This window comes from Castor canadensis, chromosome X, assembly GCF_047511655.1.
Source record: "Castor canadensis chromosome X, mCasCan1.hap1v2, whole genome shotgun sequence".
Lineage (NCBI taxonomy): Eukaryota > Metazoa > Chordata > Mammalia > Rodentia > Castoridae > Castor > Castor canadensis.
Window position 1 is genome coordinate 31,578,765 of NC_133405.1, and position 19,979 is coordinate 31,598,743.

The 19,979-nt window shown below is 36.2% G+C and overlaps 1 protein-coding gene across 8 annotated transcripts in view; it reads right to left on the reverse strand.

Moving 5' to 3' along the window:
• Gria3 (glutamate ionotropic receptor AMPA type subunit 3) overlaps nucleotides 1-19,979 on the reverse strand; it is a 311,734-nt gene that overhangs the window by 99,465 nt on the left and 192,290 nt on the right. For all 8 annotated transcript variants that reach the window (XR_012444436.1, XM_074063377.1, XM_074063373.1 and 5 more), the window contains 2 exons: nucleotides 7,839-8,000; nucleotides 4,491-4,658 (listed from right to left, as the gene is read on the reverse strand). Coding sequence is in view for 7 of the 8 variants with exons in the window: in XM_074063377.1 (XP_073919478.1) it covers nucleotides 4,491-4,658; nucleotides 7,839-8,000 (330 nt within the window). In the remaining variant the exon portion in view is untranslated. The remainder of the gene's footprint in view (nucleotides 1-4,490; nucleotides 4,659-7,838; nucleotides 8,001-19,979) is intronic.

Here is a 19,979-nt window from a genome sequence, read left to right on the forward strand (position 1 = left end):
AAAACAACTAAATGACAGGAATCACCACATACCTATCAGTACTAACACTTAATGTTAACGGACTTAATTCACCCATCAAAAGGCATCGCTTGATGAAATGAATTAAAAAGGAAGATCCAACAATTTGTTGCTTACAGGAGACCCATCTCACCAACAGAAATAAGCATAGGCTTAGGATGAAAGGCTGGAAGAAGATTTACCAAGCCAATGGCCCCCGACAACAGGCAAGAGTAGCAATACTTATCTCTGATAAAGTAGACTTCAAACCTACACTGATCAAAAGAGATAAAGAAGGACACTCCATACTAATAAAAGGGGAAATAGACCAAAAAGAAATAATAATCATCAATCTGTATGCACCCACTATCAATGCACCCCATTTCATCAAACATACTCTGAAAGACCTAAAAGCATATATAAACGCCAACATAGTGGTTGTGGGAGACTTTAACACCCCATTATCATCAATAGATAGGTCATCCAAACAAAAAATTAATAAAGAAATTCAAGATCTAAAATATACAATAGATCAAATGGACCTACTTGATGTCTACAGAACATTTCATCCAACTTCTACACAATATACATTCTTCTCAGCAGCCCATGGAACCTTCTCCAAAATAGATCATATCCTAGGGCACAAAGCAAGCCTCAACAAATATAAGAAAATTGAAATTATACCGTGCATACTATCTGATCACAATGCAGTAAAAGTAGAACTCAACAACAAAAGTAAAGACAAAAAACATGCAAACAGCTGGAAACTAAATAACTCATTACTTAATGAAGAATGGATCATCGATGAAATAAAAGAGGAAATTAAAAAGTTCCTGGAAGTCAATGAAAATGAAAACACAACCTACCAGAACCTATGGGACACAGCAAAGGCAGCCCTGAGAGGAAAGTTTATAGCCATGAGTGCATATATTAAAAAGACTGAAAGATCCCAAATCAATGACCTAATGATACATCTCAAACTCCTAGAAAAACAGGAAAAAGCAAATCCCAAAACAAATAAAAGGAGAGAAATAATAAAAATAAGAGCTGAAATCAATGAAATAGAAACCAAAAAAACCATACAAAGAATTAATGAAACAAAAAGTTGGTTCTTTGAAAAAATAAACAAGATCGATAGATCCCTGACAAACCCGACTACAGTGAGGAGAGAAAAACCCAAATTAGTAGAATCAGGAATGCAAAAGGGGAGATAACAACAAACACCATGGAAGTCCAGGAAATCATCAGAGATTACTTCAAGAACCTATATTCAAATAACTTTGAAAATCTTAAAGAAATGGACAGATTTCTAGATACTTATGATCAACCAAAACTGAACCAAGAGGAAATTAATCTATAACACGAATTGCAAGAGGAAATTAATCTATAACACGAATAGCAATTGAAGCAGCAATCAAGAGTCTTCCCAAAAAGAAAAGTCCAGGACCTGATGGATTCTCTGCTGAATACTATCAGACCTTTAAAGAAGAACTGATACCAACCCTCCTTAAACTGTTCCACGAAATAGAAAGGGAAGGAAAACTGCCAAACACCATCTATGAAGCCAGTATTACACTTATCCCAAAACCAGGCAAAGACACCTCCAAAAAGGAGAACTATAGGCCAATCTCCTTAATGAACATTGATGCAAAAATCCTCACCAAAATAATGGGAAACCAAATTCAACAACACATCAAAAAGATTATTCACCACGACCAAGTAGACTTCATCCCAGGGATGTAGGTGTGGTTCAAAATAGGAAAATCAATAAACGTAATAAACCACATTAACAGAAGCAAAGACAAAAATCACTTGATCATCTCAATAGATGCAGAAAAAGCCTTTGATAAGATCCAACACCATTTCATGATAAAAGCTCTAAGAAAACTAGGAATAGAAGGAAAGTACCTCAACATTATAAAAGCTATATATGACAACCCTACAGCCAGCATTATACTTAACAGAGAAAAACTGAAACCATTCCCTCTGAAATCAGGAACCAGACAAGAATGCCCACTATCTCCACTCCTATTCAACATAGTATTGGAATTCCTAGCCAGAGCAATTAGGCAAGAAGCAGGAATAAAAGGAATACAAATAGGTAAAGAAACTGTCAAAATATCCCTATTTGCAGACGACATGATCCTATACCTTAAAGACCCAAAAAACTCTACTTAGAAGCTTCTAGACATCATCAATAGCTATAGCAAGGAAGCAGGATATAAAATCAACATAGAAAAATCATTAGCAGTTCTATATACTAACAATGAGCAAACTGAAAAAGAATATATGAAAACAATTCCATTTACAATAGCCTCAAAAAAAATCAAATACCTAGGTGAAAACCTAACAAAAGATGTGAATGACCTCCACAAGGAAATCTATAAACTTCTGAAGAGATTGAGGAAGACTATAGAAAGTGGAGAGATCTCCCATGCTCATGGATTGGTAGAATCAGCATAGTTAAAATGTCTATACTCCCAAAACTAATCTACATGTTTAATGCAATTCCCATCAAAATTCCAATGACATTCATTAAAGAGATTGAAAAATCTACTGTGAAATTTATATGGAAACACAAGAGGCCACAAATAGCCAAGGCAATACTCAGTCAAAAGAACAATGCTGAAGGTATCACGATACCTGACTTCAAACTATATTACAAAGCAGTAACGATAAAAACAGCATGGTACTGGCACAAAAACAGACATGAAGACCAGTGGAACAGAATAGAGAACCCAGATATGAAGCCACACAACTATAAGCAACTTATCTTTGATAAAGGAGTTAAAAATATACGATGGAGAAATAGCAGCCTCTTCAACACAAACTGCTCGGAAAAGTGGTTAGCAATCTGCAAAAAACTGAAACTAGATCCATGTATATCATCCTATACCAATATTAACTCAAAATGGATCAAGGATCTTCATATCAGACCACAAACTCTAAAGTTGATACAGGAAAGAGTAGGAAATACTCTGGAGTTAGTAGGTATAGGTAAGAACTTTCTCAATGAAACCCCAGCAGCACAGCAACTAAGAGATAGCATAGATAAATGGGACCTCATAAAACTAAAAAGCTTCTGTTCATCAAAAGAAATGGTCTCTAAACTGAAGAGAACACCCACAGAGTGGGAGAAAATATTTGCCAGCTACACATCGGACAAAGGACTGATAACCAGAATATATAGGGAACTTAAAATACTAAATTCTCCCAAAACTAATGAACCAATAATGAAATGGGCAAGTGAACTAAACAGAACTTTCTCAAAAGAAGAAATTCAAATGGCCAGAAAACATATGAAAAAATGCTCACCATCTCTAGCAATAAAGGAAATGCAAATTAAAACCACATTAAGATTCCACCTCACCCCTGTTAGAATAACCATCATTAGCAGCACCATGAACAACAGATGTTGGAGAGGATGGGGGGAAAAAGGAACCCTCTTACACTGTTGGTAGGAATGTAAACTAGTACAACCACTCTGGAAAAAAAATTGGAGGCTACTTAGAAAGCTAAACATTGATCTACCATTTGATCCAGCAATACCACTCTTGGGGATATACCCAAAAGACTGTGACACAGGTTACTCCAGAGGCACCTGCACACCCATGTTTATTGCGGCACTATTCACAATAGCCAAGTTATGGAAACAGCCAAGATGCCCCATCACTGACGAATGGATTAAGAAAATGTGGTATCTATACACAATGGAATTTTATGCAGCCATGAAGAAGAATGAAATGTTATCATTCGGTGTTAAATGGATGGAATTAGAGAACATCATTCTGAGTGATGTTAGCCTGGCCCAAAAGACCAAAAATCATATGTTTTCCCTCATATGTGGACAAAATGGCAAACACAACAACGGGACTGGACTTTGAGCACATGATAAAAGCAAGAGCACACAAGGGAGGGGTAAGGATAGGTAAGACACCTAAAAAATTAGCTAGCATTTGTTGCCCTTAATGCAGAGAAACTAAAGCAGATACCTTAAAAGCAACTGAGGCCAATAGGAAAAGGGGACCAGGAACTAGAGAAAAGGTTAGATCAAAAAGAATTAACCTAGAAGGTAACACACACACACAGGAAATTAATGTCAGTCAAGTCCCTGTTTGGCTATCCTTATCTCAACCAGCAAAAACACTTTTTCCTTCCTATTATTGCTTATATTCTCTCTTCAACAAAATTAGAGATAAGGGCAAAATAGTTTCTGCTGGGTATTGAGGGGGTGGGGGTGAGGGGGAGTGGGTGGAGTGGGTGGTAAGGGAGGGGGTGGGGGCAGGGGGGAGAAATGACCCAAGCCTTGTATGCACATGTGAATAATAAAACAATAAAAAATGTTTTTTTACTAGTATATAATAGGTATACAGGGTTTTTCTGTGTGTGACATTTCCATATATAAGAATATTGTACCCTGGTACAATATTCCCACTCTTTTTGTGTCTTTATAAGCCACTCTATCCAAAAAAACCCCCAATTGAAGTCTTTACCATTTTCAGAGCTCTCTCAATATCAATTCCTTGGCTCCAGGGCACAGCAGGATTTGCTAAGCAGTCTCCAGCACTGCCTCTCCGGGATACATCCACTCGCTGCCTTCTTAGGTAGCGAAAGGCTTCTGCTATGACCAGTATTGCATCGTGTGTCAACGCAGATGTATACTAAAATGGATGCATGGAAAACAAGGTATCATGACAAATGCCATTCTTCAAACTTGACTAGTTCCTTATAATTTTCATTCATCTCTACCTTTACTCTACAAAGTTATCATCCTAATTATTTAAGTCAGGAAAATTCTCTGGGTGAGCCCGACTTTGATTCATTCTAAAATAATGCCTCTTACTTCATGTGTTCATGTGTTAAGATTATTAAGAATGAATGGCTCAAGGGAATTCTTACTCTCAATACTGTATTTCATATTGAGTGAATGACTATTATAAGGCTGGGTCTTTTATAAGGGAAGAAATGTGTGTGGTGTTAAAAGATGGCATGTACAGATTGGAGAGGAAACAGCATATCCTAAAGCAAGACTGAGTTATTGCTGTTTGTAATTGAAAATTCAGATCTGCTGTTTACTTAAGGGAAAATGGAAATAGCTAAGTTAGACAGCTTGAAATTAATTTGGAGGGAAACATTAATCATTTCTGTCTGGACCATGTTTCCAGAAAGTTAGGACCTCTGGCCAGCAATAAATCAGTTTTTGTTTCCTTGGGGGTGGGGGGTAGCAAAAACCAAAGCTGATTTTCAATTGTAGAAAATTTCAATTGTTATTGAGTTTTAAATCTGATAAAGTTAACAATTTGTAGGTAATACTTCCTGATGTTACCTCTTTCAGGCAAGAATACTTACTTTCTATTCCTTGGCTATATTGATGTGCTTTACTAGGGATGAGGCCAGGTACTTAACACAAGGAATTTGATTACCTGCAATTTGAATAGCGGATGTTTTTCCATCAAATGAATCAACAAAATATGATTAAAATAAACTGGTCCCTGTTTTGCAGGGGTGGCAAATATTTGTAGAATGTGGAATCTTGTTGACATTTAAACAGTGTCCTAGGGGGGAGTCTCTAAATATAGTGTATCTAAATGTACCCAAGAGTGAATACATTGTTGTCTGTACAACTATCAGTTTAGTTTTCTCATGTTACTTTTCTTTCAGAAGCAAATCATGGAGTATGACTATAACATGAGGTGTGCTTTGTGTGGTCCTATCCTAGCACTACCTAAAGCCGACAGAGTGGTGGTGATTGTCTTTCCAATCAACTGCATAAATTGTCAGCAATCTTCAGGTAGTCCCTCCCAAGCTATACCAAAAGAGCTATTTGATTTTCTACTTTATTCAGTTTCTACTTACCCATGCATTAGAATATCCCCCTCCAAAATAACTGAGGATTTTAATCTCTAGACTTTACTTCCTGATCAGAAATGCTGAACATCAGTTTTAAAGTGGCTTTTTTGTGTGATTAATTCAATGCAACGTTTTATTATAACTAATGCTAAGCAAAAGTAATCTGAAAGTTGCTGAGTATCTATTTAAACACTTCATTATCTTAAGTTATTTGAATGCTTTTTACTTATATGCCTGAACATTTCTTCTTAGCAGGTTCTAGAATTTTATATTACATCAGGTGTTATCAATGGACACTCCAAAGCTAAGATTATCTTCCTTCTTTTTTCTACAAGTTATACAATTTCTGAACATGGATTAAACTCCTCTGCAGTACCCTTTTTAATACTTTTTTACCCTTGTTCATTTTCTTGTGCTTAACAAAGTACCTGGCACATTGTAGGTACCCCTCTAAAATATTGAATAAATGAATTTATCTCTTATATATCGCTTGCTAAATCTACAAATCACAAGGCAGTGTGGATAGGCAGTTTTGTGAAAATTTAAAGTTGTATAAAATCACCTAAATGTTGTGAGAGGGTAAAAGTCAATTTAGTACATCAAAAATGATTTGATTACAAAGAATTCTTCATTGGGATCATGACCATATTTACTGAACCCAATTAGGGCACCTGACTGAACATGGGGCACAATTTTTAAAAATGGGACTGTCCTGGAAAAACCTGGAATATGTAGTCACTACAACCACAGGGTACCACTTAGCTGGTGAGTGACTTTACTAAATGAAAAAATAATATTTAACTCATGACTTTTCTAAAACATACCCATTGTGAAAAGTAAGATCTCACTTGTATTAGGTTCTGATGTGAACCATTTAGGAGAACTACATAAGTGGTACAGAATATATATCTTCTCTAATCTGTGTGCCCTACTGTTCTCCCTAACCTCTTCTTGCCAGAGAGGATGAATAGGAAGGAGACTGTTCTTTCTTTTTTAGGGAAGGGTCTTAACTGAATTTGATCCCTAACCTTAGATCAGTCATAGTGCATACTTTCACTATAACAAGAAGGAAGAGTTTAAAGTCATTTTCATACTCGAATCAATACACTGAAGGAAAGAGTTATTTAAAAATACATTTGAAAGATCCTTTGTATAACACGAATATTTTCCCCCTATTTATTTTATTTAATTCCTGAGTTTTATTTTTTTCCTTTATTATTGTGCTGGGTGGGGTATGTTGTGGCATTTACAAAGGTTCTTACAATGTATCAACTGTATCATAGTTGAATTTACCCCTTCTACCACCCCTCTTTACCCCCTCTCCCTCAATTCCTGGGATAGTTTCAACAGGTATCATTTTTGCATCCTGAGTTTTAAATAATAGGATTTCTAGTCATACTGGAACACACATGAAAAATGGGCACTTTAAGCATTACTTTGTGCTCTTAATATTCTTATCTTGATTTTGTGAAATGAGCAACTTAGGTAATCTAATTATTTTAAAAGATAATTTTGCAAGCAGGAAAATATTTCTGTTATATATATATATAAAACATACCTAATTCACTTGGGTGTTCTGAGATTCATGGAATTTATTAACATAAATTATTAATTTAATCACATAAATAATGTAAAATCTAATTTTCTGTTTCAGACTATCAATCTTCCTTACCTATTCCCTCTGCTCCCACCCTTGCCTGGCTCAGGTTCTTATAACATTGTAAATTATTGTGAGCATATTACAAATGAAATTCATTAAAAAATTAATTTGTTTTCAAATACTGAACTTTAAAAGATTTCATTCTCTATAGCTTCATTATTGTGGATTTAGTTTTCAAATGCAATACTATTGCCTGCAATTTTTTTTTAACATCTTTGAATAGTTTCTAAGGGAACTCCAGTTGATCACAAGATAGCTGTAAGTATACAAAGACTACACTGAAATGTTTTAAAAAGCTGGCCTTAGATTTCCACATGCTATGGAATATTACCTTTAGTGGTGCATTCTTGGCTTCAGGAAATTCCCTTTCATCCAGCCTCACCCAGCGCTGTATGAACTGCTGAACCATAGGGTTTTCATTGTTGACAATCTGGAAACCTGTAATATTGGCTCCTCCATGCATAACTCTCTCCAGCAAAATGTCAGTAAAACCCTGGAAAGACATCAAAAGGGAATCATGATTTTGGGAAGCCATGTGTTCCTATTCACCAGATCTATTACAGTACGAAGGATGAAATGAAAAGTCACTTCCCTAGGATTTCTTATTATCAATAAAGAAGGCCTTGGATATGTAACTAATTCTGAAGGCACTATGTGTCTGAAAATATAGTCATAATGGAGAAAATATGCGTTCTTCAATTTTAGTGTCTGTGACTTTATTTAGTGTAGCTGTTGTATAAACATAGGTGCCAACTTCAAGCAAATATTTTGTTTCATTTACCTGTATTTTCAGTCTTTCTTCACTGAGTAAAAATATAATGCTGTATGTAACTGGAAAATGTCAAACAAGTTTGAGTTTAACAAGGGCTATAAAAATCATTTTTCAACTTAACATGCCAAACACAGCAGATTGTTTCAGATTCTAGTGATGAGTACTTCAGACATGTGTAATTCACAGAAATACCAATGAGTGAAACTGACACCTTGGTTATATATGATGGTACAAACCCTAGAGTATGTCTTACATGTGTCCATAAGTGAGTGCTGACATCTGCATAGCACCCACCATTTGCTTTTTAACTTGTTTTGGTTACTGCCTGTTGTCTCTGCCAACTAAGTCTACAGAAGTAGTATCCCTGGGGTTCACACCTACACCATCTCCTCCTGGGTGCCACCAGCTGTATTGGGTATTGCTGTCTTCTGGAACACATTACCCAGGAATCACTGGTACTTCTGTTGGATACCTGTATCCTGCACCTTGCTGTGTGTTAGACTGCATAATGGATTTAAACCAGCTTTCTATTTATGAAGAAATGGGAAGAATTCTTCCTCTCTTCTTTAGATTACTCCCAATGTTTTAGTGTAAGAAATTTCAAATAAACAGAAACTTTAAAAGAAATGTGCAGTGAACATCATATAGTCACTACTTATATTCTGCTAGTAATATTTGTCTATCTGTTAATCAATCTATTTAATTTTTGGAATGCATTTCAAAGTAAGTTGCATATGCTAGTATACTTTCCCCCTAAAGACTTCAGCATGTAGGTCACTAATTAGAGTTCAATGATTGTGCATAGTTATTTTTCTTTTCTTTTTTTTGTTGAGGTAAAATTTATATCCAATAAAATCTATAAATCTTAAATGTGCTATTCAGTGAGTTTTGATAAATGCATACACCTGTATTGCCCAAATTCCTACCAATTCTTTAAAGTTTTCTTTTTTTGCATTCTGGAAACATTTAAGATTTTAATTTTATTTTTGAATTAGCACACAAGGAGATTTCATTGTGATAATTCTATACGTGTGTACAGTGTACTTTGAACAAGTTCACCCACTCCATGATATTTCTATTCCCCCTTTTCTTCCCCCTTTACAGAGAAAAAACATTTTTGAAGTTTAATAATCACATAAGAGTACATATATATTCAAGTGTATATCTTGATGAATATTCACAAACCCAACTCATGAATGTAACTAGTACTCAAAGACCCACTTGTGTACTTCTCCAGTCACCACTCACACCCTGATTTTTTAATTTTATAGTTCTTTAACATGAGTTAGAAGACAATCTTAGAAAATAATTTGGTGAAACAGCTTTCTTGTTATTACTTAAAGTCCCTTCATGTTCCTTTTCATGTGTGGAATATGAAGCTAAGAAGTTTGGACAAAATAGTTTGGTGTGCATCACTGAGAATCAGTCCTTTCTCATAACTATACAGAGTATAAAACTTAAATTTGGTTCATTTACTATGTCAAATCATATTTGGCAGTAACAAATACTGCACAAGAAATTTGACCAGCTATCCATCTGCCTGCTGTTATGAATGAAAGGTGGGCTCTATGAAGCTTGTCCAGCATCTTAAAAGACTGGGATGGAAAAGTGGAGCTCCCTTCTTTGAGAAAAACAAGATTTGGAATGCTTTTGCCACTTCCCTAGTCCCCAAAGACAGTGACCACAAGATGACTAGAAAGCAGGAATTCTCACTTTGATCATCATTGCACTTGTGTTTACCAAAAACCTGTTAAAATGGCAACTAGAATTAACAAGAGTGATGGAGTGAGAAAGGATCTCAGAAATCTTACTTCTGCCTTAAAGCCTAGGAGCCAGATTGTTCTTAACTCTCTCCACTTACTCCCAGGAAACTTCATCTTGTCACGTAGGCCCCACACATTCCCACTCAGATGTATTCTTCTCCAATAAACATGTTGTAATTTGAAAACACCGCTATAGCCATATTGTGGGTTCATCTGTCTTCCACACTTCAACTATAGCATGAAAGACCTAGAACTTTCTTATTCAACCCATGTTTTATGATAGACATTCTTGGAGATGAGTTCTAGTACTTCTTAGACTGGAATTAGCCTAGATGTTCTTTCATTATGACATGTGTCCACAGCAACACAATCAATCCAGGGGATGTCAATCCAACCTGTTTCTGACTATCAAGACCTCCATACCACTACTGTCTTGAAAGCTACTGAGTGCCTTGAAGGATTATTAGGCAATAGAGGCAGAAGGCACTAACACAGCCCCATAGACAAAATAAAGAGAGTAGAAGTGAGGTAGAAAAAGAAAGGAGGTAACAGATGCTTAGGGAGATAAAAAGAGAGATCTTGTTGCTAAATGGCAAGAGTTAGTTGGCTTCTGATCTTACTTCTACATCTGACCCGTTTGTGTACATTTTGCTTGTTCATAATCTCTCATGAGATTCTATGGCTTGAATGTCATTCTAGTACCCAACATTTAGATGTAGTAACCCACAGTCTTCACTGTGAGATAATCAAGGCTGTATTTTCCCTAAGCCCTCTAAAGTGATATGGAAGATGGATATGCCTAAGGCACAGGGGCTTGAAATATCCTTCTCCTACACTCTCATTTTAAGGTATTTCAACTATCCACAGCCCCTTGTTAGATTTCCTCCCTGGGCTGGTGAATCATGGTCCTCAAGGTGGTCCAAATGAGGCTTAGTGTCTTAAAACCTCTCAAAAGGCAGGAACATAAAAAAATGATCACTGAACATATGCATGATATAAAGAGAGCATAAAAAGGTAGAGGTAAGTGATAGAAGAATGCAAGTCAGGAGAGAGGAAGTAGCTAAGAAGAAAGATTTTGCTGCCTCCAGGTCTGCATCCTACATTGATTTCACTTTTGAAACTTATTTTTTCATTATTTCTAAAATAAGTTGCTAGAGTCTATTGTCATGTTCAACCATAATTGGCAAAGTTGTGAATTGAGGCCTGAGATTGGCCAGAGCTTCAGTGAAATTACTAACAAAGCAAAGCTGCTGGGCAGACATATAACAGGTTTACCTGAAATAAGGAAGGGGTGAGAGTGAGTGGAGTGGAGAGTACAGGAGAAGAGTACAGACTAAAAATCAAGAGATATTAGGCTTCTGTCATCTTGGCCTGCTATCCAAAGTTCAAGGCACTATACTATTCCATAATTTTTTTCATTTTAGTCATTGGACTGGACACATGACACATTCATTGTGTTTATATTGACACCATGTATCCCTGAAACCAGGCTGAAGACACTAAAATAGAACAGGAGATCATAAAGCATACAGAGTATATAGAAAGGGAATAAAATTGTGGTGGCAGAGAGGGTTATGGTAGGATGATGGAAGTTGGGAGAAATGTTCTGATTTAGGGAAGAAGTTTGTTGGCTACTGGTTCACATCTGATTAATTTAAGACCTTTCACTTGTCTATAACTCTTTCTAGAATTTACTTCTTGGTTGCCTACGCAGAGACCTTGAGGGGGAGTGTTGAGACTGATACTTTCTAAAGACTCTGCACAGGAATTAACATAATAGAAGTGAATTTCAAAAACTTGAATGATAAATGGGTAAAATAAAAGATGACAGACAGTTATAGAAAAGTGTTGGGGTACAAGTTGTGGCTGGGGGCAGGTACAAGTTCTGACTGACTCCTGGTCCACATTCATCATTTTTTCATTATTTTAAGGCATTTAACTTGCCTGTAACTCTTTTTTTTAGTTATATATTCTTTTCCCCCTCCTTTTATTTTATCATTTTTAAATTTACTTACATGTGTATACATTGTTTGTGCCACCTCTCCTCCTACCCCCATAACCCCTGACTTCTAGGCAGAAACCATTCCTCCTCTTCTCTCATTTTGTTGAAGAGAAAACACAAGAGGTAATAAGAAAGAGATATCATTTTTGCTAGTTTTGGATAAAGACAGCTATACAGAGAGATTCCTAGCATTGCTTCCATGCATTTGTGTATTGCAACCCACATTGGTTCGTCTCTACCAGACCTCTTCACTACTTCCTAGTCCCCTTCCCATAGTAGCCTCTGCCAGTTTAAGATTACTTTGTTCTCTCCTCTACAGAGAGCACATCAACCACATTCAAGTTTTAGATTTCCTTTGCTTTCCATATTCCTCCCATGTGCGTTCTCCCCCTAGTATGACCCATGTCCAATAATATCACTGCATTTATTTTGGGTCTATAATCTGCAAATGAGGGAGAACATATGATTTTTGGCCTTCTTAGCCTAGCTAACTTCACTTTAGATGATGTTCTCTAGTTCCATCCATTTACTAGCAAATAACAAAATTTCATTCTTTTTTGTGGCTGAGTAAAATTCCATTGTGTATAAATGCCACATTTTCTTGATCCATTCCTCAATTGTGGGGCATCTTGGCTGTTTCCATAGCTTGGCTATTGTAAATAGTGCTGCAATAAACATGGGTGTGCAGATGCCTCTGGAGTAACCTGAGTCGCATTCCTTTGGGTATATCCCTAGCAGTGGTATTGCTGGATAATATGGCAGATCTGTTTATTTTTTTAAGAAGCTTCCATAATGTTTTCAAAAGTGGTTGTACTAGCTTACATTCCCACCAACACTGTATGATGGTTCTTTTTTCCCTGCATCCTGCCAACATTTGTTGTTGGTGGTGTTTTTGATGATAGCAATTCTAACAGGTGTGAGGTGGAATGTTAGTATGGTTTTGATTTGCATTTCCTTTATGTCGAGGGATGGTGAGCATTTTTTCATGTGTTTTTTGGCCATTTGGATTTCCTCCTTAAAAAAGTTCTGTTAGAGAAAAGGTTAGATCAAAAAGAATTAACCTAAAAGGTAACACACATGCACAGGAAATTAATGTGAGTCAACTCCCTGTATAGCTATCCTTATCTCAACTAGCAAAAACCCTTCTTCCTTCCTATTATTGCTTATACTCTGTCTTCAACAAAATTAGAAGTAAGGGCAAAATAGTTTCTGCCAGGTATCAAGGGGGTGGGGGGGAGAGGAAGGGGGCCGAGTAGGTGGTAAGGGAGGGGGTGGGGGCAGGGGGGAGAAAAGACCCAAGCATTGTATGCACATATGAATAATAAAACAATAAGAATTAAAAAAAGAAAAAGTCCTATTTAGTTCAGTTGCCCACTTCTTTATTGGTTCATTGATTTTTGGGGAGTTTAATTTTTTGAGCTCTCTGTATAGTCTGGTTATAAGTTCTTTGATGTATAGCTAGCAAATATTTCCTCCCACTCTGTGGGTGGTCCCTTCAATATATACACCATTGTTTTAGTTGTGCAGAAGCTTTTTATTTTCATGTATTCCCATTTGTCAATCCTTTCTTAGTTGCTGGGCTGCTGGAGTTCTACTGAAGAAGTCCTTGCTTATACCTATTCCTTCCAGACTATTCCCTGCTCTTTCCTGTACTAAATTCAAGGTTTCAGGTCTGATATTGAGGTCCTTAATCCACTTTGAGTTGATACTAGTATAGGGTGACAGGCATGGATCTAGTTTCAGTTTTCTGCAGGCGGATAACCACTATTCCCAGCATCATTTGTTGAAGAGGCTGTCTATTCTCCATTGTATGTTTTTGGTGACTTTGTCAAAAATAACGTGGGCATAGTTGTGTGGATTCGTATCTGGGTCTTCTATTCTGTTCTACTGGTATTCATGTCTGTTTTTGTGTCAGTACCATGCTGTTTTTATTGCTATTGCTTTGTAATATAGTTTGAAGTTGGGTATTGTGATACCTCTAGCATTGCTCTTTTTGCTCAGTATTACATTGTCTATTTGAGGTCTTTTGTGTTTCCAAATGAACTTTATGAGTTCAAATGAACTTTAGGAGTGTATGTAGTAAAAGGACAGAAAGATCTCAAATCAATGATCTAATGCTACATCTCAAGCTCTTAGAAAAACAAGAACAAGCAAAACCCAAAACAAGCAGAAGGAGAGAAATAATAAAAATAAGGGCCAAAATTAATGAAATAGAAACAAACAAACAAACAAAAACATACAAAGAATCAATGAAACAACAAGCTGATTCTTTGAAAAAAATAAACAAGATTGACAGATCGTGGCAAACCAGACTAAAATTAGAAGAGAAAAAACCCAAAACAGTAAAATCAGAAAGCAAAGGGGGAGATAACAACAAACACCACGGAGATCCAGGAAATCATCAGAGACTACTTTGAGAACCTATATTCTAATAAATTTGAAAATCTTGAAGAAATAGACAAGTTTCTAGATACTTATGACCATCCAAAATTGAGCCAAGAGGATATTAATCACCTCAATAGATCTATAACACAAAATGAAATTGAAGCAGCAATAAAGACTCTCCCAAAAAAGAAAAGTCCAGGATCTGATGGATTCTGAGGTGAATTCTATCAGATCTTTAAAGAAGAACTAATACCAACCCTCCTTAAACTTTTCCACAAATACAAAGGGAAGGAACACAGCCTAACTCATTTTATGAAGCCAGTATTACACTCATCCCCAAACCAGAAAAAGACACCTCCAAAAAGGAGAACTATAGGCCAATCTCCTTAATGAATATTGATGTAAAAATCCTCAATAAAATAATGGCAAACTGAATCCAACACCGTATCAGAAAGATGATTCACCACGACCAAGTCTGCTTCATCCCAGGAATGCAGGGGTGGTTCAACATAGGCAAATCTATAAATGTAATACAGCACAGTAATAGAAGCAAAGACAAAAACCACTTGATCATCTCAATAGATGCAGAAAAAGCCTTTGATAAGATTCAACACCACTTCATGATAAAAGCTCTAAGAAAACTAAGAATAGAAGGAAAGTACTTCAACCTTGTAAAGGGTATATATGACAAACCTAGAGCCAACATCATACTTAATGGAGAAAAACTGAAACCACTCCCCCTAAAATCAGGAATGAGACAAAGGTGCCCACTCTCCCCACTCCTATTCAACATAGTCCTGGAATTCCTAGCCAGAGCAATTAGGCAAGAAGAAGAAATAAAAGGAATACAAATAGGTAAAGGAACTGTCAAAATATTCCTATTTGCAGACGACATGATCCTATATCTTAAAGACCTAAAAACTCTACCCCCAAATCCTAGACAACATAAACAGCTACAACAAGGTGGCAGGATACAAAATCAACTTACAAAAATCATTAGCTTTTCTATACACCAACAATGAACAAACTGAGACAGAATATATGGAAAGAAATCCATTTACAGTAGCCTCAAAAAAAATCAAATACCTAGGAGTAAACATAACAAAGGATGTGAACGACCTCTACAAGGAGAACTACAAACCCCTGAAGAAAGAGATCAAGGAAGGGAAGACTACAGAATGTGGAAAGATCTCTTGTGCTCATGGATTGGCAGAATAAAAATAGTAAAAATGGCTATACTACCAAAAGCAATCTACATGTTTAATGCAATTCCCATCAAAAATCCCAGTGACATTCATCACAGAGATTGAAAAATCTACCCTAAAGTTCATTTGGAAACACAAGAGACTGCGAATAGCCAAGGGCAATACCCAGGAAAAAGAGCAATGCTGGCGCTATTCACAAAAGCCAAGTTATGGAAACAACCAAGATGCCCCACTACTGATGAATGGATCAAGAAAATGTGGTATTTATACACAATGGAATTTTACTCAGCCATGAAGAAGAATGAAATCTTATCATTTGCAGGTAAATGGATGGAACTGGAGAACATCATTCTGAGCGAGGTCAGCCAGGCTCAGAAGACCAAAAGTCGTATGTTCTCCCTCATATGCAGACTTTAGATCTAGGGCAAATGCAGCAATGTGGTTGGAGTTGGATCACATGACAAGGGGAGAGCACATACGGGAGATATAGAAATAGGTAGAAAACCCAAATCATGAAAGCTTTTGATATCCCCACTCCAGAGGGACTAATACAGAAACCTTAAAATGACAGATGTTATCATGAGCAGGGTATCAGGAACTAATGTAAAGATCAATTAGAGTTGAATCAACATGGGTCACATGGGTAAAGGAAAGCAATAGCAGGAATCTCTCTGTATAGCTATCCTTAACTCAACTAGCAAAAACTCTTTGTTTTCCTTAAAAAAAAAAAGAGCAATGCTGGAAGTATCACAATACTTGATTTCAAACTATATTACAAAGCAATTTACATAAAAACAGCATGGTACTGGCACAAAAACAGATATGAAGACCAGTGGAACAGAATAAAGGACCTGGATATGAATCCACACAGCTATGCCCATCTTATTTTTGACAAAGGCACCAAAGACATACGATGGAGAAAAGACAGCCTCTTCAACAAATATTGCTGGTAAAAGTGGTTATCTGCCTGCAAAAACCTGAAACTAGATCCATGTTTATCACCCTGTGCAAGTATCAACTCAAAATGGATCAAGGACCTTAATATCAGACCTGAAATGCTGAAGTTAATACAAGAAAGAGCAGGGAATGCTCTGGAAGTAATAGTATATAATAGGCAAGGACTTCCTCAATTGATCCCCAGCAGCTCAGCAACTAAGAGAAAGGATAGACAAATGGGACTACATAAAATTAAAAAGCTTCTGCAGAACAAAAGAAATGGTCTCTAAACTGAAGAGACCACCCACAGAGTGGGAGAAAATATTTGCCAGCTATACATCAGACAAAGGACTGATAACCAGAATATACAGGGAGCTCAAAAAACTAAATTCTCCCCAAATCAATGAACAATAAAGAAATGGGCAACTGAACTTAATAGAACTTTCTCAAAAGAAGAAATTCAAATGGCCCAAAACATATGAAAATATGTTCACCATCTCTGACCATAAAGGAAATGCAAATTAAAACCACCTCAAGATTCCACCTCACACCTGTTAAAATAGCTATCATCAAGAAGGAGGGGGCATGGGGGAAAAATGACCCAAACAATATATGCACATATGAATAAAGAAAAAAAGAAGAGGAATATTAGAAGGCAAACTTTATAAAAGGGGTAGGAGTTGGTTGATACTTGATGCTGCCTTTCCTTCTATGGTCATATTTCATTTGTTCATAACCTCTTCCTGCTTCACTTCTTAAGCTGACCACTTGCAGAAAAATAGGTAAAAATATTTGGCTCAATCCCACTGGTCTCTTTATATTAATAATGCAAAAGAAATGGTCACAGAATATCTGGAACATAAAAAAGGAAAATAAAATTAACCAGAGCATTGGATGAAATAAAAAAAGGAGAGAAGGGATGGGATAGAGTTTGCTGACTATTGGTTCACCAATTTCTCTTCTAACATGGAGCAAAGTGTGTTGTGCTTTCTATCATTCTTCTAGATTCTATTTTGACGTGGGTAAATACAGTCTACCAATGAAGAAAACATACTAGATTATTTGGATTCCCATAAGCAAAGAGAGTAATATAAAAGAGCTTATTTAAAAATATCTGGGATTTAAGAGGAGAGGAAAGGGTGGTTGGTGTCAAGGAGGAGAAAAGTAGGAGATGAATTTTTTTTATTAAAGGCAGGTGTAGGAAGGTTCCTATATTCCTTTGCCTATAGTCACAATATGTTAAGGCATTTCACTTGTACAGAAATGCTACTAGGTTTCATTTTTGGGGATGACAAATTACAGAGCTACAGTTGGGAATATTTGGAAAAAACTCAATGAGATAAATGAGTTCTCTCTAAAAGACAAGTAGAACAGAAATGCAAACTGATTACACAGGAGGTAAAATGGAAAATGAAAGTGAGAAGGTCATAGAGTACGGAAAGGTTAGGGAAAGAATACTGAGTATTGGGCTGGAAATAACTGACTTTTGGTTCACCTCTCCTCATCTAACATTACTCAGTGCACATTGTTTTTTCCATTGCACTTGTTAGATTCTGAATGATATGTATAAATAGTCTGCAGGTACAGAAAACTCACACTAGATTTTTTTAGACAACTTCAGATAACAGAACTTATCACCAAATGTAGGGAGTAAAAAATAATGGGCTAGTTGTGGCAAGAGGGGAATACTAGGAGTCCAATTTTTTATAAGTGGCAAGAATTGTCTGTTTCATGGTTCAGTTGCTTCCTTTCTAATAATATATTTTAAAATATTTTGTTTCTCCATCATATATGTCTAGATTATTTGGTTGGTATATACAAATAGAATGTGCAAGGTGTAGGAGAATGAGACCAGATTCTTTGGAAAATTTCAGCAAAGACACCTAAGTTACTTAGGAGGGCTAAGTAACACATATCTAGGATGTAGTGTGTTAGGACTAAGAATACTGTGTTAGTTGACCATTTTTCTACGAAAGGAGGGAGTTCACTGTTTCTTGATCCTGCTTTACATCCTTTCAAACATTTTAAGGCAGACCCAGAGGTGGGAAAGAATATCTTACCAATATCCGAGTCGACTGAAATTTCCATAAATAAAATCACACAACAGAAAACATCCACAGAACACCTTGAAGGTGAAAAGTAAAAATAGATGTGCAAAGGTTATCTGTAGAAAGAAGAAAGTTGGGAGATAACTGCTCACTAAAGTTAAGACATGGATGATTATCGGTTCACCAAAGCCTCCCACGTTTCCATCAATACATTAGATTTTATGGGATATATGTGTGAACAAATCTTCAGAAATACAAACTTGAGACTAGATTATTTGAACAATTTCAACAAAGAACTAATATAACAGTTTACCAATGAATATCCAGAATTCAATACAGTTCTTTTTTAAAAGACCAGCACTGTGGTAAGACATGGAATAATGAGAATGAATTTTTTTAAACTTCTCCTGATCAATTGCAGAGGTGGAAATATTTTAGCAAGCTTCACTGAAATGCCTACAAATAAAAGGGTATCAGGAAAAATGAATATGTGAAAATCATGAGTAGAGTGAAGGAAGGTAGGAGAGTGATTCTAACTGTTGGGCAGGAGTTGGCTGACTCCTGGTTCACCTGTTTGTCTTTTAACATAATCAAAAGAATGTTGTCTTTTTCATTGCATATTGTCAGATTTTTAGCTGATATAAGTAAAGAGAATCTTCAATGTATAGAAAACTGAGATTGGAATCTCCCAATAATATCAGCAAGGATACTGATACAGCAGCAGTGACCAACCCATATCCTGGAAGTAAGAGGAGTAAAGAAGGGTGAGATGAGTATATGTTAAAAGAGGACTACTAGGAGAACACTTTTGTATGAGGGCTGTAGTTTTCTGGCTCCTGATCTTGCTTTTCTTCCTATAATTGCATTTTATGAAGTTTCACTTGTTAATAAACTCTAGGTTTCTTTTCTTGATCTTACCACTTGCAAGCAATATTGTGTTTGAGTCCCACTTAAACTCTATAAAGAAGATAATACAGTGGAAATGTCCACTGAACATATATAGGATAAAAAGGAAAACTGAGTGGTTAAGGTCAGTGACAGAAGGCAGAAACTGCCTGGCTCTATGACATACCTCTATTATTTTAAAATAATAATAGAGCTGGAGGTATGGCTCAGTGGTAGATTTTTTTGCCTAGCATGCACAAGGCATTGGGCTCCATCTCCAGCATCACAAAAATATGTTTTTTTTTTCTTTTTATTTAAAAATTTAGGGTATATTAATTATATAAAGTAAATGGGTTTCATTATGGCATTTTCATACATGTACATAATGTTCTTTGATTATATTCACCCCCCCCACAGTGCTCACTCTGGTACCCATCCTCTTCCCAAATAGTCCTCCTTCTAATTGAATGTCTTAA